The sequence below is a fragment of the Pogonomyrmex barbatus genome, unplaced genomic scaffold, assembly GCF_055798465.1.
Source record: "Pogonomyrmex barbatus isolate J1 unplaced genomic scaffold, ASM5579846v1 scaffold1, whole genome shotgun sequence".
Lineage (NCBI taxonomy): Eukaryota > Metazoa > Arthropoda > Insecta > Hymenoptera > Formicidae > Pogonomyrmex > Pogonomyrmex barbatus.
Window position 1 is genome coordinate 804080 of NW_028297098.1, and position 26341 is coordinate 830420.

The following is a 26341-nucleotide window of genomic DNA, read 5'->3' on the forward strand; positions in this document are numbered from 1 at the left end:
CTTTGATAATCGAGGGGCCGCAACAAGCACTGTGAGAATCGTCGCCGTCGCCGTCGCTCTCGCCGCCGCCGACAGCAGGGAAGAGAGCCCGTCGAGGAGAGGAGGAGGAGGATTTCGCGCGTTCGTACCCGCTTCCGACGTGCACTCGACGGAGAGGCTCCCGGCATCGGAACGTCGTTCGCCGTCGGAGGCCGATCTGTCGATCTCTCCGCGTAGTTCTCTCTTTCGCTCTCTCGCTCTCTCTCCTCTCTCTCGTTCGGTCTCTCGCTCGCCTGTCCGCAGCCCTTCTCGCCGTTCTCGGAACACCCGGCGTTCTAACACCGTCGTGCTCGTTCTGACACATAGAGACACGTTAAACGTACGTCACTGTGCTTTATACGAGAGTTCCGTCATTTACCGTTTCTCTTCCTCTAAACCGCGACTATCTTTCCCTCCTTATTTCCATCCCCATCCTCCTTTATTCTGTCTCTGTCCCCGCTTGCTTTAATCTCATCGGTTCTCAATCGTTTCGATCTCTGCGTCTGATAGTACTTTCCACGGTGCGCGAGAGAGGTGTGTCCCCTCTCCCCCCCATCCCGCTCGTCCTCCTTGAGGAGCCGACGAAAGGACAGGCAGTCTCCGACGTGCGGGCGACTATCCTTTTCCTCCGAGGGACATCCCATTAATCAAGGGCGACATTTTGTCCATTACCGCGGCGGCAGCAGCTTTCCAGGATACTTTCGGAATCTGGAACTCGGTCGTCAAGGTCACCCCGGCTCGTGGTACCCAGGAATATTGCTGGGGGGAGAGGGTAACGAATAACCAGGTGAGTACACCACTGCTATTAGGAACTTCGGTCGAGAGCTCGAGAAACCCTCGAACCGATCGAAATCCGTTACGTGTCGGTGACCGACTGTTTAATCGGGTCACCAACGGCGGACGAACGAACGAACAAACGGACGGACAGACGGATAGACTAGTATACGGATAGATTAGTTATAGCGTATCTGCAATCTGTCGAAATTCGCGCTGACGATTTCCTTGTCTGCGATATGACGTATATGGATTTTATCGGTCGCCACATCGCCGCCACCGCTGTCGCCGACGCCGACGCCGACGCCGTCGCCGTCGCCGTCGCCGTCGCCGTCGTCGTCGCCGGGTGCCTCGCGAGAGGGGGCGATCTGTTACTAAGGGGTTGCACTGCAGTGCCACGGTACGTGGTGGGGTGGTCTCACCCTGAAAGTTTCACCGGAATGCCGTTGACTTTTATACGCCGGTCACTTCTATTTCTGTGGAATATCGCGATTCGATTTTCCTGATCGTTAGGGAGAAATAGAAAAAAGGGAATTATCAAGATTCATCCATCGGTACCCCTACATACAGGGGTTCTGATAATATCAGAATATTATCCCCTCGTTGACCAAACGTCATATGAATCGATCGTGATTCGGTCGCGTAAGACCGTTCCATCTCCGGTCGGAATTTGGATCAATGATCTAAGAAGTATATGCACCCGGCATCATGTCCGTCTTGCGCATTGCGCCCGGCAGGATGTGGTAGCGCGGAGGGCTCGTGTAAATCCTGCGCAATGCTGGCTTTGGCGATGTGCGTGCGTACGGAGCGACCACGGCGCCGACTCGTCGAGGAGGCAGCAGCAATCCTCCTCTCGGGATCGTTCCCCGACGATCTTCCGCCGCGATCCGCCGCGATCGCAAAACGAACGGAAATTTCGCGCACCCGGAAATTCTACGGTGAATGGGCGAGGCTTCCCGAGCCCTCTCTTCTCGGAAAACTGGTTTCCCTCTCGACGGGAAAAGCTCGGCCTCTCGTAAGGTTTCGATCGGGGGATCTCATCGACGTTCGGCTTAGCCGCAGAAAAGTGCGCAGGGCCACTGGTGTGCAGTCTTCGCCTTGAGATCTTTGGTTTGGCGACCGGCTGGTAGCACAGATTTCCACTCGAATCCTCGTACGTATATATCTCCGAATTCGAAGAAAGTGATATTAATTTTTTATCATTATTGAAGATATTAAGAAAATCGTCTACTCGAATTTTGTTAAGAAGTATATTCTATAAACTACCTTTTTTCGAATGGCTATTCTCAAATAATTAATCAAAAATTTATACGTCATGCCGATCATATTTTTCGGGATTGATTTGAGTGGAATCGATCTCCTTTCCTAAATTTGTAATCGCACAGGTTTGCAAAACGGATGGGATTGCTCATTAATGAATACCCCTTGTTGTTTCGCCGACTTTTGACGTCGGGGAAGTTCGCCGAGAGTTTTCAATGATTGATCGTCGTAAAGTTTCTCCAGGCATACGGTCGCCGACCATAAAGCGAGTATTAAACGGTAATATCGAGGGACTATATGCCGTCTTTATGGAAAAGAAATTACGGTCGTGTTTCGACCGAAGGAGGAGGGGGGAAGTGAGGTGGGAGGCAGAGCCAGTGCTTTGTGCACCGCCAACCCTCACGCTTACGCCGAAGCTTACGCTTCTCCTCGATCCTTGGCACTTCTATTTCGGCCTCGAATACGTTTCACCTTTCATCTCTCGTACGCGATGCAGATGGAGTGTCCGCACGATCGTGCGGAGCCATTTACAGTCGTACAGAACGGTACGATGGCGCGGCAGAGGTACATTTAACGAATAATCAGAGCGATAGTGGAACATAAATCGTTCAGTTAGAGCTTTCGTTCTTCGCCTTGACTAACCGCGTTAGACGTGTTAATTGCAATTAGCACCACGCGTGCAGCGTGTTACGCTAATCAAGAGTGGTAGCCATGATAACGTTAAATCGGTTCTTTGCCTCAACGAGATATGAAATTTCATTCTTACGAAAGTATTAAAGTTACTTTTTATTTTGTACTTTTTTTGAACGCGAAGTTCATTGCAGTAACGTAATTTTCGTTTCGTTCAGATCGCGAAGATCGCTAGTATAAAGCTGTGGCTATTTTCGTGATTTAAGAACAAAGCACGTCGCGCAGAGTGATTAAAGTTTTAATGGTTGTTCGTCATGAAAAGATGATTAGCGGCGTCTAAAAAGTCGATTAAATAAGAAAATAGCGATCGATAGTCCAACAGCAAAATATATAATTAGTCAGTTATTATTCATTAATCAGCAAACAGTCGATAACCAGACCATTATTGCCGTATTATCACGAGTTTAATCGAAATAGTTATGTTTTATCTAAACTCGTGAATAAATTATTATAAAATCAATTATACTGGCGGTTATACAATATATGGCAGATATGTATATCGGCAGCTACAATAACTTGCAGAAAAAGTTAATATATAAAATGGGTCATTTTCCGAAGATTTATTTATGGTGCTGCGACGTTGCAGCAATGAGTACCACGGACCCCAGCGGGGAGGGTGGAGGAGGGGGAGGAGGAGGAGGAGGAGGAGAGGGTGCTACGACGACAAATGTCGAGCAGAATGCATTCCCGAGCACGCCGATCACCGGCACTACCGTGCCGGTACAGGCGGCCGCTCAGCAGCAACAGCAACAGCAACAGCATCCGCCGCCATCGCCTCTGAGCGGTTGCTACCTTCTCGTGGTGCTTCCTGAGCCTCATACCGCACAACACAAGGACCTCATCTTGAATCGCCTCGCGAAAGGTAGGACGACCCCCTTACTTCGTGCGATCGTAAATTCAATTTTTCACGAACGCTTCTCGCTGCCACTATTATTAGTTTTTGACAGAAAAAGGTATATGCACCACACATACACTCTCGTAATCTCGTATCGCATAAGTACTTCTCTAAAGTGTATTTTTTTTTTAATTGAGGAAAAAACATTTCGAAGCCTGAAGATACTACGCGATACAAGGTCAAGAGTGTACAGGGACATATAATGGAAAAGACCCCTTTACCTTTCTGTGAGCAAAAGAGTGCGGAGTTCCACGCGCGATCTTTCGATCCTTTCGGCGTTATCAGTCCAACGGCACGCATTGACGTATATATGCGTACGATTACACAACTGATAACATATTAAGTATCATTATTATCACGTGATGAATATTAAGGCCTAATAAACAAGTATCGGACACGAGAGTTTCATTACCGATATGAACGGCATGCCGAGCTTGGCTGAGAGTGCACTTTGCAATCGCCGCACCGACTCGCGACCGTAATCTTCTTTCGGCGGTCGTATCGCGACGTTGCGTTTCCGGATTAAGATCGCGCGTATCCGTCGCATTGCCTGCTTCCTGGACGTACGGCTGTGTCCGCCTAACGGTGCCCGTCCTCCTCCGCTTATTTTCCTTTTGAGTTATCGGACAGACTCAAGTCGACGAACGGATGGTCCGTGTTGCTAGGCGGACACCGTAAAACGGACACACGCGCACTCTCTTTCTTCCCTTTTCTTTTTCCGCGCGAGAAGGAAATCGATGTCGTTACGCGACTCGTTTATTCCCAATCGTCGCTCATTAGACAGACTCGCTAATTCCTCCTCATGTTCGTATGTTTTTCCCGTAGACGTGCATGAATGAGAGCCGGCGGCGCCGGTAAAGCCTCTCTCAATTGCAATTGAAGAAGGAACGCGCCCATAGCCGACACTATGATATTAATTGGCTTTTATGGCGAACATTCATTCGCTCGTGAATTACCGTAATCGTACGGGAGTAATGCACGTCGAACGATCGATATAGCGATCGAAGTTTTTCTTTCTGATATATACACTCCCACAAGTAAGACGAATGTTTTATGACTTCGAAGGAAGTTGTATATTCTCATAAAGAGCCGCATAATATGGTTCTGAGAAAGAGACGCTTGCGCGAAAAAAATGTAATATGTATAGAAGTATATTTTTTATAATAAACATTTTTTATGCCCGTCACTATTTTGGGAAACGGAGAGGAAATTTTCTTGTATTTGTTATCTTCTTTTACCGGTATTGTCATTACTGTCACGAAATTGTCGTTACACTCGCTATACGCGAATATGTGCTTAGAGTTCGTAATTAGCTACGTCAACGTGGGCCACATATTTAATTAAAAAGCAATAAAAAGGTATCATGAAAGGAGTATCAATAATAAAGAGATATATCCATACGATATCCTGACGATAAAAACGATGAATGTAGGATGAATGTTATGGAATTTCAATGACAGAGATATGGAATTTCAAACTGATCCGAGGAGAATGGAATTTCAAATTGATCAGAGGTTAATAAAATGCTTATATTGATATATAAATATTTCTTTATATGATTAATTAGAAGCTTCAATTCTCCAGAATATTCTGTATGTTTTCCCATGTGTTTTAACACGTTTCGCAATCAGAATAGCGGAATTTTGTAATATATTGCTCTCTGAGGGTGAGGACATATCAAAATTAATATACCGACACTACGTTTTTTTTAAGGGAGGAGGGGGAGGGAGAGGAGTGAAGGGAAGGGGAAGTCGACGTACGGAACCCGTATTCATATTTCCGCATTGCGCCAGCAATGATTTTTAACGTCGCGCTCGTCGACTTCTCGTTTAACGTTTATCTGCCGATTTTTCAATCCTTTCGCGCGCAAATTCTATAGCCTGCCTCACAGCGGTCGTTTGCATTTGCGACGATGATTTCGCGAAATGCCATCCGATAATATCACCGCTGTGTATATGCACGTCCCGTAACTTTGACGTTAATAGCGGACCATATTCACAGAGCGAACATGGAATTTAACCCAGTGCGATTAAATATTTTACGTATTCTGATTATATATTAAAATGTTACATTTCGAGCGCAAAGCGCGCGTTTACCATTGTTCTATCTAAATAGTTGTTCCATAAACGTTCTATAAAATGTTACGAACGCAGAAACTGAGCGTAATATAATTTCATTTCATTTCCAAAGACTCAATATCTGTATATAATTAGATCTGTTTAATTTATTCCTAATTAATTATTAAATTATTATCTTTGTAATTATAATTCTTTTTATACGTTCGTCTCTTATCATTTTTGCCGTGCACGTCTCTTAGAAATATCTACTTCTGCTCCTCTCTTTCTTGCTCTAACTTTTCAATTTCTTCATTTTTCGAAGTTTTCCGAAGGCACCGACCTAGTCGCGATCATCAGAATTCGCTTTCACTCCAGACTTACGTGGGAAAAATAGCCGTGCAAAAATGTTTCACGCACTTCGAGTCTATGGGGGCACGGCTTGCTCTCTTCCTCGTCAGAAGAAGTGCAGGAACTTTCCGCGGCTCATTCGCTTTGTGTGGACCTCCGCGTGGACCTCCTCTTCTCCTTCGCGTAAATTTAGCGGTAGATTTCAAGCCTGTGAGACATTTGCCGCGCCATTTGCCGCATGTTGCGGGTGTTACCGTGTGCCGTGTGTGGCTTCGCCGAGTCCTTAAATACATTCAAAAACGCGTGTGCACGCTTTTACGAGTTGACTCTTCGTGCCCCTTGAGCCCTCATCACGCGATCTTCTTTCTGAGTCTCTTTTCTTATTACCTACCGTTTATACACCGCGACTTTCCTCACTCTTTAGCGATATTTTAATTGCACGTTCGAGGAGCAGCTTCGCACAGGCAAAAATAAATTTACGCGAGATAGCGAAATCGGAAAAGATGGAACTTTTATTCTTACGGATCTGCACGGCTTTTCGAACTGACGACTCGGAGTAATGTACTGCGAGATGAGGCTTTTGCAATCGCTACTGCTTTACGATGTCCTTGCGGATTGTTCCCATTTCTTCGTAAAGGTCCTGGAGGAACCCCGAACGAAGAGGAAATTTTATACGCTCGAACGAGCCTCTCAAAGGCAAATTGCGACCGCTTTTACGCGCTCACAAAGTTCGCAAATCGCGGAATATATCGCGGGTATATATCGTGCGAATGTAGTACGGTATTAGATTGCGAAGGGAACGGCGTGGCTTTTTGAAAGGGATATTTTCCGCCTGGTATTATCCTTTGCGACGCGTATTCCATTTAGTCCTGGTCGCCATTGAGCGTGAATCGCCAGGTTCACGTGCCGTGCATGCGGAAATAATAATAGCAATTTATTTTCGACAGACAGACAGAGAAGGCTCTCGCCCTTCTGAAAGGATCCTTTCGCTCGTCCGATGATTCAGGCGTGATCGTATAAAAAGTTTTCGCTTGAATAATAAGAAGGAAACGCATATTCCATACAAATTCAACACTCCTTTCATCATTCTCCGTTAATTAAATTCTGCTAAATGTCCCTTAGAAAATGCGGTTGGGGATCAAATACAATATGTTTACGCCGTGTGTGCTGATATTTTTACTTTGCTGATAGCGTGATGCCACACATTCGTTATTTATAGTTGATAAATGGTCACGTCTATATAGGGTTATCTATTAGAAATATATCGATAAATTCTGACAAGTCTATCTACAATACTTTTACCATAGCGCGTTTCGTAATTTAAAAGATGCTATCGTCATGATTCGATATATATATATATATATATATATACATATATATATATATATGTGTGACCAAACTTTTTAAAACAATAAATTTTCTCAATAAAATGAATTTTTCCTAAACAAAAAGAAATTATCTATTTAAATTAGATGTTCCTTAATAAAAATTAGCGTTATAATATTCCTACGCGTTTAAGTCGTTTGAGAATCTTAAAAGACTTTTTCAATTTTTTGCTTTTAATTCAGTGACATTTTACGTGATTAAACGTGGGGTGATCGCGACTTTCTACATGTACGTTATCATCCTACTCGAACAAGAAGTACCTGTATACATTCGTGAGATCTTCTCGATCGATCGTTGTTCATAGGAGCGCGTAAAAGCGCGCACACGTGTGCACACCATCTCGCGTTTTACGTCTATTCTCCGCTCGACGAACGGGGGTTAAATGTACAGGCCTTAAATGTCTGTTTGTATTTATAGAGCTATGACATGTACTTCGGGGAACCTCTCTTTTCGACGATCTTCGAGGACGATATGCGCCCCTGATGTCGCGTTTCCTCTTAGCCAGTCTCTTTCTTCGCGAGTAAGCATTCGTTCTATGAACAAATCAAGTGACGTCACGACGTTCTTATATTCTTTCTTATCGTCAGATCGGCATTAGTCATGGCGGATAGCAGAAATAGATATCAGATCGCGCTTAAAATAAAGCGCATTTTAAGCGAAGCGAAGTGTATTTTTATTTCTCTTACAAAGATGTACTTAGAATTTGTGTGTTCTTCTTATATAATTGATATTTTTAGAAATTATTACAAAAAAAAAGACAAATATATTTATATATGTCTTCCATGTCAAAAGTCATTTATGTAAATTTCATAAATTATCGTGATAGTTTTGCTATTTAAGAATATATATACGTATCTAGTAAATATAATGTATATTAGAGGTCACTATTGCTAATCCAAATATAGATTACCTTGAATTTGTTATTATTGAAAATGGATAAGAACATACCCTCGGAGCCATTGACCATATCATTATGAAAGTTCAGGATTATATATTTTTTTTAGGCATAGCTTTTTCCCTGGATTTTTTTATACAGGTTTATATATAATCACATTAACTTATAGGAAATATCAATTATAAAAAATATGTTTATTAAGGCAACCGCGAAGATTATGTATTTATAATGAATTTTCTTATATAAGCTTTTGGTTTGAATAAAAAATTTAATATATAAAAGAGCAATACGTGTATTACTTTTTTGTTTCTTTATATATTTTGTAATTTTTTTAATGTAGATATGTTTTCTCGTTTTAAAGAGTTATTCTTTCTCACACTTTCGACACTGCAGAGGCTATCCATCGTCGACAAAGCGCGCTGGATTGGCAATTATAATTTTGCCAATCGATGGCGTTATGACTAATACAGCTTGAGGGGACCGTATATTTCGTGGAACTCCGATTGTGCCATGCGAAATTTTACGCGCACGCAATTCCATATCGTGCGTGACGCGCACCTTGCGCCGAGATGCATATTTTATCAGGGAATCGAATCTATTATGAATGTCAAGTGAATACATGTCGGTGATACAGCCTGGCAAAAATAATACGGTCAATCTTCTCTCGGAACAAGAGGTGAAATTGATAAAATTTCGATGCCGGGCTCCACACGGACGAGCGCCACATTTAGAATCGCGATAGCTTTTTCCAAAATTGAACGCGCGGAATCGAGTTCACGGGAAGCAGTTTCGATCGTTGATACCGATTTAGAGCTGGGGTGAATATACGGAGCGCCTTTTTTGCACGAATACGACCGATCAATTGTGGCGTATTTTCGTCATGGACTCGGGTCATCGCCTCTAAATATCCATGTAATTACCGACCACATCTGTGTGCACCGAAAGTTCGCACACCGAGCAATCGCGTGCGTACGGGCGCACACGCATGTCACGCACGTGCAAACAAGTATCCCGACACGTACGACCCTTGCGTGTACTGTCTATTGCTCGACAATGTTTGGATTATCGGCTTTCCGAAATGCTGATCGATCAAACTGCATCTGTAGCGCGCACCTGCACTGTTCGTCGCTGTGATTCGGTAAATAACGAATGTTCCCGCAAATCAGAACTTGCAAACGTCGTTAGCCAAACGCTCCACAAGTTTTCAAGTAAATATCAAACATTTTCGACAATTTAGGAATTATATACGGGAGATATCGAGGAACACATAGATATAGAACAATGTGGAATTAGTTTTAGTCGTGCAGCGTTCTTAGCGCTAAATGAGCAGCTAAATTGCTCGGTTCATATATGGTATATTATATGAGTAATTTCTGTAATAATAAGCTTGATACCTAGGCGTGTATTACGTAATGTATACAAATAAGCTGTATGTATTACTCTATTAGATAAAATTAATCCAGTTTCCTACTATCTATGGATTAACGAAGTAAATTTAATAAAATGCTAAATTATAACATTGCAATACGGAAAACGAGGTCATGATTTTATTATTTATCACGAAATAATTATTAACGTTGTATATGTATTTTAAAATTGTGATAACCACTTTTAATTAGGCAAGGAAGTTTTTTTTTCCACAATTGTACGAGATGTTTAAATTGCGGACAAAAATTTCCTGATCTAATTAGAGATGTTTATCATAATTTTAAATTCTTTAATTTTTTATTTTTTATTTTTCTCCCTTATATTCTTGTATATTTTTATATGATTTATTTCCGGCAGTAAAGTACAATTAGAAAAATTGGCCGCGTAGCTCCTACATCATAAATGTGTTGAATCATGAATACTAATCAACGTAATCGAACATAATTTGCTCGTGCTGCACTGTTATTTCGTGATGATAAACTGCGTTCGCAAAATTAAAGGAATTTTTAACAACGTTCATAACGTGTAAAGAATCTTTATTAGTACCTTTATTAGTACGACTTTTTAATACAATTGTTTGAATATTTATAAAATTATTTGAACACAATTATTCGAGTAATTTTCCAAATAATATTTGCAATTATTATTATTCAAGTTAATGCGAAGAAAAATTAGCGTAAACTGGAAAAGGATCAACTTGAACTATTCGTCCCGTTACCAATACTCGAATTATTAACGCGCAAAATAAATTTCAATATCAGTTGGAATCTCTCACGAAGTTTGCGCGCTGCTAATGGGCAACGCATGCAATTAACAAATAACATGGAAATGCCAGCGCGCCGCGCCGAGTCGGCATTTCATTAAATACAAACTTATTTTTGCACTTCACTCCGTCCGTCACGTACAAAGAAAGGATTGTGAATTGTAACATAATGAAATTTATATCTTTAATGAAACAATCTCGACAGATATTTAATATGTGACATTTTATTCTTGTTCGAAGAAATGTGACGTGTTATTAACATCTCGCAAAAAGGACACAACAAAAAAGGACACAATGCGGTATCGGATGTGGGAGACCAAGAAATATGATGATGTGAGATTGGAGGAAAAAGGGAACAAGGAGAGAAGGTATGGAGTAGAAAGAATACGAGGTAGCCTGAGTAAGAAAAAGGTAGACAAAAGAGTGATATGGATTTTTTTGTTTGAAATAAATGCACCAAGATCCTTGCGGCAATTATATAATTGTCATGTTATATATCTATAAAAATGATGGAGAAATATGGAGAGAAAATCAATGATACGAAGAGAGTAAAAAAGAAGGATAGATTTCTAAGAGGAAACAAAGTTGAAATCGTGAGTGAGAATAAGAGAGAGAAGAGAAAAGAAAGTGAATAATGTTTGAGAAGAAACGAAGAAGAAGAAGAAGGGGAGAGAGTGCAACACTCGGGAAGAGAGAGAAAGAAAGAGAAAAGGTAATATAATGATCAGAACCAAGGGTTGCGAGGAGAAAAAAAAGGGGAACACGTAAAGGGAAAAGTAGGAAAGGAACGTAAAGCGGTGAAAGGACGAGAGGATAAGAAGGTTGTAAAAAGGAATAGGGCGACGACGATGGTGAGGGTGAACGAGAGAGGGCGAGAGAGTGTAGCTGTAGGTTGATGCGGCATGCGCATGTTGGTACCTGCCTACGGCCATATCCCCGCAGTCCCAGAACTTCGATCAATAATCCATCCACTCCGGTTCTGAGTGAAAACTGTCGCTAAGCCGAAATAACGATGTCATTTCATCTTCCTCGCGCGCGATCGAAGCCGAGCGTAACGTCAGCGTTCGTACGTAAAAGCGCGGACAGAAAAAAGGGGAGGGGGAGGACAAAGTAGAGTACATCGTACAGGTGCACAGGGAAACTTGAGAAAGAAACAAGCGGGCGAGGGAGAGAAAGGAGGGGGGGGGGAGTAATAATGAAGACCGGCAAATTTGTGAAATGAGTCGTGCGCGTGCCATAAAGTTACAATTAAAGAAAAAAGTTACGTTTTTTAAAGAGATAAGGCGAACTTTCAACGAAAGGGCTGTATCATTATTACAACTTGCAGGAAAAAAACTTGTAAATTTTTTGCAACTTTGCAACACGCTTTGAATTATTCCGAAGATTCAAAATGGGAAATAATTGTACTAACATAAGGTGTAATTTACTGGTGTATCCCGAAGCCGGATAACGATGGGATGTGATGAGATGAGATAAAAGCATCGTATTCAATGAGCAGCGACAGCAAGGTCGTCGTTCACGGGTCAAGGAATAATTGGAGTGCGGGGTGTGTATCCTGTCTCGGGTTCCTAATGAGGATTAAAAGTTTTAATTTTGCGTCCTGCGGAGACGGACGCGTCACGCTCGCCCGCACTGAACAAACTACTGAAATTGTGCGAAAAACAGCGAGGAAAATGTCTAATCCTTTTAGCGACGATTTAATATCATTCGACAAATTGCGGAGACCTTTTGTTATCGGTTTACTAGCTACCCTCGTGACAAGGTGGACGTGGGTCACCGGACAAAATTTTTATGAGGATACGCGAAGATGTGAAATCCGGGAAAATATGGTCGACGAAATCATCTTTCAGTGGGCAATCATATTACTGACCTAAATTCCACGTCGGAACAATTCGGCGAGACGTTAATAGAGTCACTAAGAATTGCCTCTGTCGGCTGTCAGATGCAGTTACCTTTTATTGGTAGACGGCGTCGGGGATGAATTCGCTTCACCGTAATATACGGGGTGTCTTTTATCTAATAAGACTTTTGACGCCGCTTTTAATTTCAAAGAGTTATTCTTGATAACGGAGTCTTAATTCAGAAAAATGGATCGAGAGCTTTGAGATTTATTATTCAAGAACACCCGATACAATGCCGTTACGTATATGAGGTATATTTTTAGTATATCTCGGCAAGGCTAATGTTGCAGAAAAAGTTGTCAATGCTGCCTTTTATGTATAACGCTATATAATACTTCATTTTCCACCTTATATTACCTAACATTATATAAAATTATACTATACATTATATGTTTACGTATTACGTTGCATTCACGTATATGATGTGTTTTGTTCATGTTTATATGTTCTCGGAAAACAAATACGAGGATAAAATTGTGCGCTTCATACGTTCATTCAATTAGATTCACGATGCGAATGCATTCATGCCGATTGGTCAAACCGATTCTCATGGCTCGGTGAGCATTCAGGAGATACAAAAAAGAAAGAAAAATCAGTTTCATATTCAATTTGTGCTCACCGTCGTGGAATTTCGAAATATTGTCGATATAAATGAATATATTCAATGGCAAAGTCGGTCCGCGAGAGGAAAAAATCATTCCGGAAATGTCTTTTCGTTCATATTGATTTCATATGATATCGAGTGACAAGGCAGTATCGAATGTATCGCTTTTTTTTCGATATCGTTTGCGAGGGATTTAGATGAAAAGGTCACAGTAATCTATGGCAGTCAAAAAATCGCGCAATATGAGAAGCTTTGGACATCGACGCCGTCATGTTTTTATTGTCCTAATAACAAAACCTATGTTCTATCAGAGACAGCGAACAAATTCATCATCGTATAATTAAAACTTTAATAATACCATCATAATCTTCCTTGTTTTTTTTCGGTCCGAAGTAGAGTTGGCTGACGTTTAAACACGTTTTGAACGCAACGTGTTAATAAAGAATCCTTACGTCGACTCGTCGTTGGCCTTTCCACCGAGATTCTATCATAATCGCTTTTTACTTTGTTCACACTTAACGACACGCGAACGGCGCGTATCGCTAAGTTTTTCACCCGCTCTTACCCGACGTCGTACTCTGCATGATTTTATCTCGAGGTGGATATCGTACTACGAGAGAGAGAGAGAGAGAGAGAGAGAGAGAGAGAGAGAGAGAGAGAGAGAGAGAGAGAGAGGGGGGGGAGAGCGAGATCAACAATAACGATGCAATACCTGACGATCACGTTTCGTCCGCGCGCGAGATATGCGTCTCGCCCGAATGCATTCGCGATGCACATCGTTCGGCATCAGACGACTTTGTACGGCGAATGACTCGCCGCCGACTCGTTTTGCGTCGAGAATGAATAATGCATTTAATATCGCGGTTGAACGCGAGCGATGTCTAGCTTTCGGTTCGCGCGATTTCTAAATTCCGCCACGGTGCGTGATATGTATGTGTGTGTATATGTATATATCGCGCGCGCGCGCGCGCGCGCGCGCGCGTGTGTGTGTGTGTGTGTGTGTGTGTGTGGTGTGTGGTGTGTGCAGGCTCGATTGACGAGCGATACACATCTACCTCATCGATGAAGCGACAACTGTCTGTAATTCGATTTCGGATGCGTGGGCTTAACGACCGGTCGTTCCCGCACGTGCGGGACCCCCGTCAGAGATTTCCGCGTGCACCGGCGCGATCACGATCCCCCGCCACCTCCTCCTCAACCTCACCTTCTCATCCCCCGCATACGTTCGCTCGCTCGTTCGTTCGTTCGTTCGTTTGTTTGTTTGTTTGTTTATTTGCGTGTGCAAGTCGCTTGCTATGCCGCGAGCACAATGCAAACGTGCTGACTGGCCAGCCGGTTCCGCCTGACTCATAGGGCACCCACAACGGATAGGTTTGGTCAAGCGGAAAGAAGGCGAGACGCGAATTCATTCATGCGTTTATTTCGAGCTCGACAACTCACTTTTGCGTCACCTCGACGGTGCCCTTCTGCCTTCCTTCCTTCTCTCTTTCTTTCCTTCTCGTTTGTAAATAAGCAGCGAAACCAGGGAGGAATCGTCTGGTCGGACACGCCCGTTTTCACTTCGCCTCGCGACAGTGAAACATTCGAGCACGCATACAGGGTGTTTCATTTCGCACGTTCCGAGGTTATCGTGTTTTTCCTGCCTGTTTCTTCGATGTAAATAATATTGTGGAAAAAATATATTACAATATCAAATTAATAATAGTTTTATGACAATATTATCTCGAAAGAGCGAACCCTATCGTATGTCACGCGCATAATCTGTACAGGATATTAATTATCAATGATATTGGCACATGATATTGGCCACGACGTCGACTAAATTGTCGTAAATTAACATGAAATAATTACGTCACGAGCCGGCCGAGGAGAACCTTGATCGATCGCATCTCTCGATTCTAGACGGCTGAACATGTGTACGCTTGGGATAGCGAAAGGGTTAACGCGCACTTTACGCTGTCTCATCGATTGCGAGCGTATTGTGTACGTGCGTATAAGTGACATAATATTCGCACGCGAATAAATCAAAGAGTTTCCCCCCCCCCCCCCCGCGAGCGCGGAGTATCATTTTCTCGCACTTCGGAGGACGGAAGAGGCGGAGAGACCGGCGCGAAATATCGGGGATATCGCAACACGACCGAATCAATAACACGCATGTCGCATCCTCGCAAAGGTACATACATTTTGCACTTTTATTAAACGCGACCCCGGAGGAAATATGCGAGCGGTGTGACAGCGGAACGTCCGCGAGCGCGTGTGTGCGAGAGAGCGCGGACACGCACGTGAACGCACACGCGTGAGGCGCTCGCGCGATCGGATTGGCGTACGAACCGTTTTTATATGTGTCCGACACGGTAACAGATATGTGTATTCATGTGCGTATATTATATATGCATAGGCAAGATAGGAAGGTACGGGTTGTCGACGTGAATCATGATCGAGAACGTGGGGAACATCGAGAAAGTAATTGGAGCTGCGCGATACCATTGCTGCTTGGACGGATTAGTTTTGGGAATTTTGCTGAATATATTTTATACATGTACATCTTGAATCATCTTGAATTAAAGAATAAGATAATTCAAAAATTTCACCGGTATGACGCGCAGCAGCAGATTTGTAGAACAATTATTATTGTAAGGTTTACTTGGAAAATACAAATACAAGTACCAATTATAGCAGCGCAGAAAATGTAATTATGTTGCGGAATAATTATTATCAGGTGTTGCGGAATAATTATTATCAGGTCTAATTTTATCACTCGAGTAGATATTTAACGAAATAATTATTATATAATTTTCACAAAGACTTTCAAGCGTGGAAAATTTAATTTTATAAATCTACGAAAATCTCTCTCTAATTATCTCTGCGGATAATTCATGTCTAAATCTAGATAATAAAAGTGACAAGTAAAATCCTTACCTTTTGGTTGCATGATGTTTCCCTGCTTCTTTTCTCGGGTTTCTTGCCGTTGGTTCTTCCATGGCACTCACACAATGTACACTCTCGACACACGGATAATTACGATGGCGCGCGCACTAATTACCAGAATACGACAGTTGTCCGACACTTTGCGCGGCACTTTCGACGTTAATCGCATGCGACGAGCGCTTCGTTACAACACTAACAACAGAACACACGAAATCGCGCATTCGTACGACACTCGTGACGTGACGAAATTCGAAATTAGCAGATAGTGGCATGACCAACTTCATGCATCATCCACTGCGACGATGTATCGCCTAATCTGCATTTCTAATCTGTATTTTTCTTCAGTTTTTCTGCGAACAGAAAATTGAATACACTTGTGGTTTAGAACGATTGCCATCTCGTATCGTAGCGTACACGAATAGACACGCGAGTTAAGATTAAAGATAAATATTCGTGGCAGGCTATAGTCATCGCTTCACCAACCGTTCACGCGATAGATCTTGACCGAGCAGATTCTACGATGTACAAGATTGCCGATGTAAATGGCGATGGTGGAATCTATCTTATACGACTGGTGAATATTACAGTGATGCCATAGAGTTAATTGCGATAGTGACTTTCTAATTAAAATCGCGTCGCGACACCGCCCGATGCAACGATGATCCGCTCTGTTCCCCCGACATTACGTTAGTGATCGAAAAATTCGAACGCGCAACTTCACTCTGGTACCGCGCGATAGAACGCTAGTTACGCTTTTACGGCTAATTGAAATTTAATATCGCGATGAATCTCTCGGATGCACGTTCGCAAATACTGTGAATTGAATTATTTCAATAATAGTTGATATATATTACAGCGTTTCATATCGGTTGAATTCCCCGATCCAACGATTCGTATATTCGTATCGCAAACGCGATTTTAAATTCGAAAATAGAGAAAATCACATTCGCGGGGAAAATTCGTAACGTATAACCGGATATCGAGAGAATGTTGCGGTGAAACAATAATTTATAAATTTTCTTTCCGTTCTTTGCGTTTTTTGAATTCTAGTTTGTACGATCCAATTACCGCGAAACATCTATTTTGATATATCGTTGGTTCGATACGAAGAAAATTATACAATTATGTAACTTAATAGTAATCATTAATTATTTATAAGAAACGATCGAGTTTGAGGAAATGATTGAGAGGAAATAAGAAACACAAAGAGCGACTCGTGCCGCTGCCTTGGTTCGAATGACGATACGCACGGCGGGCTTTGTGTATACAATAGCGTATGGTATGGTACAAAAACAAACGCCATGGAAGGCCATCGAACAAGAATAACAAGTTGTTGACATTTCTTCGATCAGGATATTTCCATTTTTCATACTATGTATATCTATGTATATGATTCCGTTTCGAAAATTAATGAAATGAAAATTATTGAAATACGATAGATAAAATTCAAACTCTATTTCAAGGCAAACTTTATCTGAGTTTCGATCGAATCGCGATTAGTGTAACGTTATGAGTAGCAAATTGATCTTTATAGTATTATTCATTGTTAATTGTATTTCAAGATCAATTTTAGCTAAGTTTAACAGAGTCGTGTACGAAATTAAATTTCTTAATGATGTAGACGTTATGTCAATGCAAAACAGGCATGAATTTTACCGAAATTTATGCGGTAAATGGGGAAGACTGGTATTTAACGTACATCGCTACTCATAAAACGAGGTTTTCCAGCCAGCTACTCGAAGAATTGAGAGCCGGAATGCATTACGGCTGCGTAATTTACGAAGTGGCTTGTATCATGATAATTATCCGCGACCCTAATACATGTCCGCGTTAATTAACGTTTACGGGGGAACTAGAGGAGAGATATATGTTGAAAACCATGTAGCGTAATTTATAATACATCTGAACAAAATTATTATAATAAATTTCATTCGCATAAATTACTATACATTCAAAATTATTTTAGAGGAATATGCATAATATAAATGTTATAAATTACGAGCATGAAACCGATGATGAAACCTTTATTAAAACGCAATCGGTCGCGGCACCAATTTCGAGCGAGATTATAAATGTCCTTACTCGATGTGTTCCAAATTCTCACTTTCAATGATTCTCATTTTTAATCTGTCCGATTTTTATTTCACGTGTAGACGAAGCTTCTCTCGGTCGTTATTCCGCGAGGTAAGGACGAGGGACGGGTTTGGCCGACAATGACTGTTTTACACTTTCGGCGTGCGCGCATGTAACTGAATATAGCGTATCTAATTTTATCGTGGCATTCGCCACGCCAGTTCGCTTTCTCACTATTGCGTTCTACGAGTCGGCCGCGAGACTTCGTCTCTCGACTACCTCGTTCTTGAACCTGACCCCGAGACCAATACACGTACAGCTGGTGTCAATAAGCGGAAAAGACAGCAGGAAGACGCTTTCGATTGATTTACGATCTCTTAACTTTAATCGCACCTAAGACCCAATCGCAAATTGCAATGTCACTTATTTTTTTTTTTGATTGACAGAGCTAATCAAATATGGAAATTTATTATTATATTAAAATGATATGCTTCAATTGGAATGACACTTTCTTCATTTTAAATTAATTATTCAAGCTCTCTCTTCCTTGTTCTTTCTCCTTGCCCCCTCTCTCTTTTCTTTTAATAAATAAATCATTTTTGACATTGATTTATTAGCAATTTGTTTTTGGAGCTCTCTCTCTTTCTCTCTCTCCCTCTCATCTGCCTAATGATTCTTCTTGAAGCATCCGTATCCAAAATCATCTTTCCTTTCCGAAGGGGGAAAACGCGACAAATTTTCAAATTACGGTAGCTCATATAAAAATCGACATTTATATTTTAAAGCCGACACACCAACGCTTCTTATAATTTTGTTATAAGAAGGCAGAATCTATTTTGACTCTCGATTAAAAACTTTAAAAACAGTTATTATGATATCGACAGATAGCAGAGATTATCAAAGCATTTTCACCATATTTTATACTCGGATTATTAAGTGATTTTTGTAAACGTTGAAAACTCAGCAAAATTACATATTATTAGGGCTCTAATCCACGATCATGGCGAGGTCGTAAAGTTCAATCGCGAGCAATAGTGCGTACGTGCGCATATACATAAACGATCCGCACGACGATGGTCATGCCCTAAGTGCGGACAAGTGCAGGCCTCGTGAAGCCAAAGCAATTCAACCACGCTTGAACTACAAACGGGTCACGTTACCTGGGAATCACGGTTCATCGCACATTCATCTCTCTGTCCCCGTTGCCTCGCCGGCACCCCGACAGCGTTGACTTCGCGCGAAATGAACGCGGCATACATCAGCGAGCAAACCTGAAGACGAGATGTTTGGGGCGGGGAAATACGCTTCCTATATGCCAAGACATCTCCGTTATGGTTGCCTGCATCCGCCCATTGACTTTGATAAAGTCAATGGATTCGACGCGACAACTCGTGGGAATGTCTTTTCCAAAACTTCACGTCCTTATTTCTATTTGATATCGGATTTAAAAGAAGATTACGCGAGAGAGTTTTTTTGCTGGAAAATCTAAAAATTCGGCCAAATATAAATCTGAAAATGATTTTGTTGGACCTTCAAAATTATTTTGTACGACGTTTAAAATTGGTCGCTAGAAGATAACAAAAATTTGTCTATTATCATCACGTTTTTTAGGCGTCCTATGTGATAATTTTGACGGTTCAACAAAATTATTTTCCGATTTATATCTGTCTGTGAAATTTACAGAATTCACAGCGGCGACACTGTTCTCTCCGCGTAACAATGTTGTATGCAAAAACATATTGTTCTAAAAGATGGTTCGCGCGAGAATGCTCGAGAATGCTCGGAGATGATACTCGCGGAATGACGTTGCGCTCTCGCGTACACCCGCATGCAGACACGTTTCCGGCCGTTCCTATCGGCCGTAATGAATGCACACGATCCCCGCGTTCTCCGCTACATTCGCTGGAGGAAAATGCCAACGCCAACGCCAACGCGCCTCGCTCTCTTCCGCTTCCTTCATTAATCATCCCGGCGGGATCGTGATTTTTCGTGCGTCTCTCAAGTCTCCGCGGCTAAGTAGGTACATCCGAAAGGCAGGTTGGGAGACGAAAAGGGGAACGGAACGAACCCGGCACTTCTCGCGGGTGAGTTCCGCGATGAGAGACGCATAATCCGAACGGTGGGCGAGTCTCTTCATCGTCTGGCTTTCTCGCATAGCGATACACGTATCAACGTCTAGACGAGCGAGCCGCTTATCCGCTTGCCGCTCGGCACCGTCGTGCACCGCTCGGCGCAATTATGAAAATCCACGTGCTTTGACCTCGCATCGTGAGTCATCGCATTCATTTTCGGAGAGACAGGCCGGTCGCCGACGAAGAGACCTTCACGACCGGCGAAGAAGCCCAGCGGCGCGCGTGTTATAATCGTCGACGCTTAAGTAGCACACGCTCTTCATCAGTTTAGTTTATGCGCCGGGTCAATTGGCGTCCTGGCGCATTTGCGTCCCGGCCGTTTATCCCGATGAATTCGTGCTGAATAATGTAACGCGGGATAAATCGGTGTCACGTCGCAGATGCGACGGCGATCTCTATAATCCGAGGTCATTAGTGCGACGACGCGATTCGAATTGTCCAGGTGCGGGATTTGCATTTTCGCCCACCCGTTAAGTAAACACCCCCTCTTCGGGCATTATTATTCCACTTGGCGCACAAATATCAGTTGATATGCCGTTAATTAAGAATTATCAGTTTTCGCATTTGGAATATTCGATAAAAATTACTCATGGCGGCGCGGCGCAAAATTGCAGCGACAATAAAACGTCAACAGTACGAAAATATGTTTCTCTCTGAATTATCAAGAACGATTTTAAAATATTCTGTATACCGCATACACACACACACACACACACACACACACACACACACACACACACACACACACACACACACACACACACACACACACACACACACACACACACACACACATACACACACGATATTGCGTAAAATATTGGCCGAGATGGAAAATAGTGATACCGTGATTTTTCATCCAATGCATCCCCATCATATTCCACCTACATTTAGCTCGTTTGTTATTTCAATTCTACCGAGTCTTTTGTTCTCATCTGCGTCACGCTCGAGATATGTACGTATGAGGTATCGCGAAAAGTGTCATAAATAATTATAACTCGCATTCCTAATATTTCACGACGCAGCGCGCATGGAAAGACAGAGGAAAATATAGGCGAAAGTATAAGAGGAATAAAATATCCTCGACGTAAAAATTTTATGAAGTACCGTCACTTTGTAACCCTAAGCCAGTATAATCTCTTCCGAGATAAGACATCTCCTCCATTACGACGACCTTTCGGAGCAAAAAGAAAACCGCCCCTTTCACTTCCACTCTCAATCCTTGATCCAGGTCTTCGCCCTTGTCTTGGAAATATAAATAGCAACGAGTGTGTGAGCTAGGTCGATCTCTCTATGCTCCCTGCCGAGGTCGTGCACTGCATTTCTGAATATCCGCTACTATTTTCCTCTCTCCTTCTTCTCCTCCTTTTCCTCCTCCTCGGATCTACTTTCGGCCTGCCGAAACTCCGCATTCGATCAAAGACCCCCCCTGGTGGTACACGGAACTTGCACTCGCGTAAATATTGATAAGACACATACCACATACCGTATTATCTTATATTATCTTATATATTATTATAAATTAATTATTTAATTATATAAATTTAAAATGTATTACGTTATGATTATTACACAGAGATTATTATAAAACAGATTAGTGAACAGAGATTATTATAAAAAAAGATTAGTGAAATTTATTCTTTTCGAAACAATTATTTATAAAATTATCATGTCTACATATAATAAAACGTATATGAATTATCTATATTGAAACACGAGCCGAAATAACAGGTCACCGTCGATCTCCTTTGACATTTCTTTCTGGGAGATTAATTGAGAACGACGTCAGCGATTTTCCTAGAAAATTTTGATCCTCTTACATTACACAAAGCCTTTCACGTCCGCTTATATTTCAGTTTAACCGATATTCATGGTATTCTCAAGATAATCGAGCATATTTGCGCTTACAGTCGACGTGCGATATTCCATTGCAATTATTAGGCTGCAATCGAATATAGAATAACGTACCAAGAGCGAAATTTCTTTTCCTTGTCCTAGATTCTCGTAAAGACAACTTTTAAGGGTTTCAATCGGACGTAATATGCGTAATTATGAGCGCTGGGATCTTTTTTTCTTGGCCGCAGAAGCGATACTTTATGTCGCACGTGTACTTACTACACGCATCGTGACACGTAGGCGCGCTGCAGGCAGGACAACGAGAAACCATTTCTAAACATAGTCGGGACAAACCCAGCATTCCCGGCATCCGTCGTCGGCTAAAGAGAAAAAAGAAAAAAAAAAAAAGAAGAAAAAAATGAAAGTCAAACGTGCAAATCGAGAAACGCGAGCGCTCTTAGAGGGATGCGCGAGGCGGGAGCTAACGCGAAGGAAACCGCGCGCAGTTTTGTCTATACTTAGCTTGGGCTACTAATTCATAGGGACATCGAGTGTCAAATATTTCTTCTACGTCGTCGCGAGGGAGAAAAACCGGTGGTAATTTCACGAGGCGACGATTATATCAGATTATATTTAACAGTAATGCTCGCATTTTATTTTTGTGATGTCAGAGTTTAGAAGAAGGAAAAAAAGACAATGTCGTTCGGCGGAGAAATATTATAGGTCAGGGAGAATCGAGTTATCCGCACGGAGAGGAGACCTCGTTAGATAAAGCTGGCCTTGGATTTTTTCCCCTTTTTGTGAAATGTGTAATATATTGCGACGCGCGTCATACATATATGTATATATTGACTACGGGCAATATATATATATATATATATATATATATATATATATATATTGCCCGTAGTCAATCGTGAATAGTCCTCCTACACTTTTCACACGACGATCGCCTATTTAGATACATCCCCCATTATGCGTGTAATACAAGCGACGTGTCAGAACGTCACGCTCGAAAGCAGGAAACCGCGGTGTACACCTGGATATGTCGACGTTCGCAGCCAGTTCTGTGAAAATGTGCGCGTGTGTGCGGGAATTCGCACACACGCGCTGACGTGGCGCGATGACGAAACATCGCCATCGCGATGTTAAAGCCGGAGGATTTTCGGTAGAACAAACGCGCCCTTTAGCATTTGCGAGATAAATCGTTGATGGATTATCCAACGATTATTTCTCGTCCATTCGGCGGCATTTCTATTCGAGTGACATTTTAACGTCGCAAAGTTCTTCCGTGCCATTTGTCGAAGCTCGCGCCCGAATTCTTTTCTCCCATCGTGTCTTTCTTCTCTTAACGGGCGATTTGCCCGTTTCCGAGATAGCGGATCTCGACGCGGTTTTCTCGATTGACGCAACGATTCATTCCGTCTAACGGAAACTCGCGATGTTGATTCGCGATGCGCACAAAGACCGTCGGCAATTTAATTAAAACATTTATTTTCATTAACGGCCCAGTTTGCCTTTGACTGCAATTGCACGGCGTTGATAAAACAGATTACTGATTTTACAAAAGCGAGTGTTTCGCGAATGTATTTAATCGGAAATGTTTTAATCGGTAATGTTTTAATCGGAAAGTCTGAGTCTGGGAAGCTGAGAGAAAAATTTCTGGAATATCCTTATGAATAAACACTTGAAAATTAATTTTCATTGTTGGTATTATTTTTTTACGATTACTTGTGTTTATTGTCTTTTAATTATTTGACGGTAATATCGATCATGGAAACATCCAAGTATTGATTTGTCACACGTCACAGGTCAATATTCTCGTGAAAGCCGTACGGCTTAATTAACGATATTTCGGTCTCGTTAATTAGCTAAATGATTACCGCAGCTAGACATGGCAGTCATCGATGAATCAACACTATCCGTTTCGAACGATCGAGTTCATTAGAATAGTAAATCAGCAACCGATGCGGTAATGCGGTAATATGTCATAGAGCATACTGATTCCAATTAGAAGCTTCATTTCGATAATAAAGAGAAACTTACCCGCTTCGCTTCACGCGAGAACATTATTTACCTCGGAAAGAAAGGAAGCTGCAAACATAAATAAAATACGAAATACTTTTCAGATAGAGATGCAATTGAAATTTTAATCCATTAATTCGCTGGTATCAATTAACAGTTCACGAAATTACTGCCCTGCGAATCGTAGATCGGGAATTGAAACTATCGTAATTTCGATGAGATTAAATTTTCCCCCGATAAATAGGGAGATCATTTTGGAGCATAGCATTTCGCATATCGAAATTGCATTTGAAGAAATAGCTTTCGAATCGATCAGTTAGGTTTTAATATTAAAGAGTCTCGTTTTAAATGTTAAAGAGTTAAGTTGATCTCGTTTCGCTCCAGAGGACTATGCAAATTTTTGGATCGCGATGTTTCTGATACTGATATTGCAGTCAAAACCTGGGAGGGTCGATAAGCGTTAAGTAATGCGACTCAGCTGTAAGCATTAAGCAACGGCTTCCTCGTATCAGCTTTTGGGGCTTCCGATCAGTTTGACATGTCGAGCATGCTGTGACAATGTGACTTTTCGCTGCCAGATAAGATTCAATGTAATTGGCATGCAATCTGTACAATTTATTGCATCGCGATGTTACATAGATCATTTATTATTATATTTGCGATGTTATGTTACGTAGATAGAAGATTATTTTCTTGTAACATTAATCTACTTAATCAATTACAGATCGATTTCATTGTTCAAAAGCTCGCTAAATGCACATGCACAAAAAGAGTAATGAACTGTAATAATTTACCGATCAATTAGTGAATTTGCTTCGTTTAGACAATCCGTTCGCATTCGTAAATAATTCATATCCCGCGTGTTCATGGTTTTGAGGGTAATTTCGTGAGAATGCGATATATATTTCGTCAGCCGGGCTATTAATAGCGTTTACGTTTACTGGAAAGTATGCAACACGTATTTACTTATTGCGGGATAAAATTGGAGGCAGTGAGGAAGCCGCGCGGAATTCGTTGCACCGGCTAACGCCTCCTGCTCGTTTCCTCTCTCTCTCTCTCTCTTTTTTTTTCCTTCTTTTTCGTTAATTTTCTCCGGCTCCTTTCTATCCTCGGCATTGATTGATACTACGACGTTGCCAGGCAACGTCTCGAACCAGACTTGTTGTGTACACGCTAGTATAGAATTACGCGAGAGCGAGCCCGAACTCCCTTGGCAACGAGTTACGTTCCATTGTGCTGCATCATCAATCCTTTAATTCCATACGAGATGCCGGGTGAAATTTTTTTCAACGCTTCTGTTTGTGGAAGAAGGCCTAAGAAAGGCTTTGCGATTAGATTGAATCATGAAATATTCTGCGATAAGATCAAGCTGCAAAGAAATTGCAAAGAATTTATTTTACAGATATAAATATCACACCAATACGTTTGCAATTTAATATACATGGTTTTATGCATTTAATATATATTTTTATAAAGTATATCGATATATTATCATGCTAAGCATAATTTTTTATCTCCAATTTAAAAGGAAATTTTTTTGCTGTTGCCATTTTAATTTTTTAAAAATTTATCTTTAAAGGGGTGCGTAAAGAGTATCGGAAATATTTTGCACGATGTCAAAAGTAGAGTATCTCTGCGTTAAAGTTGGCAATAGAGGGTGGGTGCAGGATGTGCGACGATCGATTGCCAGCTGGCAAGGAATCACGTGACGGGGTGCGGTGTTGGTGACGTCACGAAACGACCGCCCCAAGACAACCCTCATGACAGGCTGCGACTGCTGATTCATTCATCCTAATTATTCAATCAAGTTTTGAGAGAAATACTTTCTCTTTTCTTCTATTGTATTAATTGTCGCTTAACGTAATTTATAATTAATCTTTTATATTCATATAGTAATTTTAAAAATTGTACGTAAAATGTTATTAGCGTTTTGATATATGACACTTTTGACTAAGCAATTGCAATCCTAGTTATTATTGTAACTATTGTTATTAACTATGTTTTATAGTACAATTTATTTTATGCTATTTAAAACAAAAATGATTAATTTTAATATAAATGAGTTTTTTTTAATTTTAATAACAAAGAACTTAATTATAGTTGCGAGTGGGCGTAATGAAAAGCTATCTAGTTACAAGTGCAAATTAGTGTAAACATTATAAATGAAGATATATTATTTCCTATATTTATTTCAATCTGCGTCATCCTTTTGTTTGTTGATAAACATTCAAAAAAATTACACTATACTTATATAATGCGATACCTAATTTACTTTTCTCATCAATCAATCCGTAACTTGATCTTGACAGCTCCTAATATCTTAATCTT

General features: G+C 41.4%; 2 protein-coding genes across 4 annotated transcripts in view; one reads left to right on the top strand and one right to left on the bottom strand.

Annotated features, from left to right (window-relative positions):
- The window catches only part of LOC105430064 (atrial natriuretic peptide receptor 1), a 65968-nt gene extending 48805 nt beyond the window's left edge, over positions 1-17163 (bottom strand). Inside the window, exons 1-2 of one of the 2 annotated variants that reach the window (XM_089082408.1) lie at positions 16431-17163; positions 15939-16297 (exon numbers count right to left, since the gene is read on the bottom strand). In XM_089082408.1, the coding sequence (XP_088938534.1) occupies positions 15939-16000 (62 nt within the window). In that variant the 5' untranslated portion in view covers positions 16001-16297; positions 16431-17163. The remainder of the gene's footprint in view (positions 1-15938; positions 16298-16430) is intronic. The other variant, XM_089082413.1, reaches the window with a different exon arrangement.
- Positions 7-26341, top strand: part of LOC105430074 (uncharacterized) — a 48075-nt gene continuing 21740 nt past the window's right edge. Inside the window, exons 1-3 of one of the 2 annotated variants that reach the window (XM_089082341.1) lie at positions 7-358; positions 529-805; positions 3329-3604. In XM_089082341.1, the coding sequence (XP_088938467.1) occupies positions 3331-3604 (274 nt within the window). In that variant the 5' untranslated portion in view covers positions 7-358; positions 529-805; positions 3329-3330. Of the gene's footprint in view, positions 359-528; positions 806-1546; positions 1946-3328; positions 3605-26341 lie in introns of those variants that run through there. The other variant, XM_089082346.1, reaches the window with a different exon arrangement.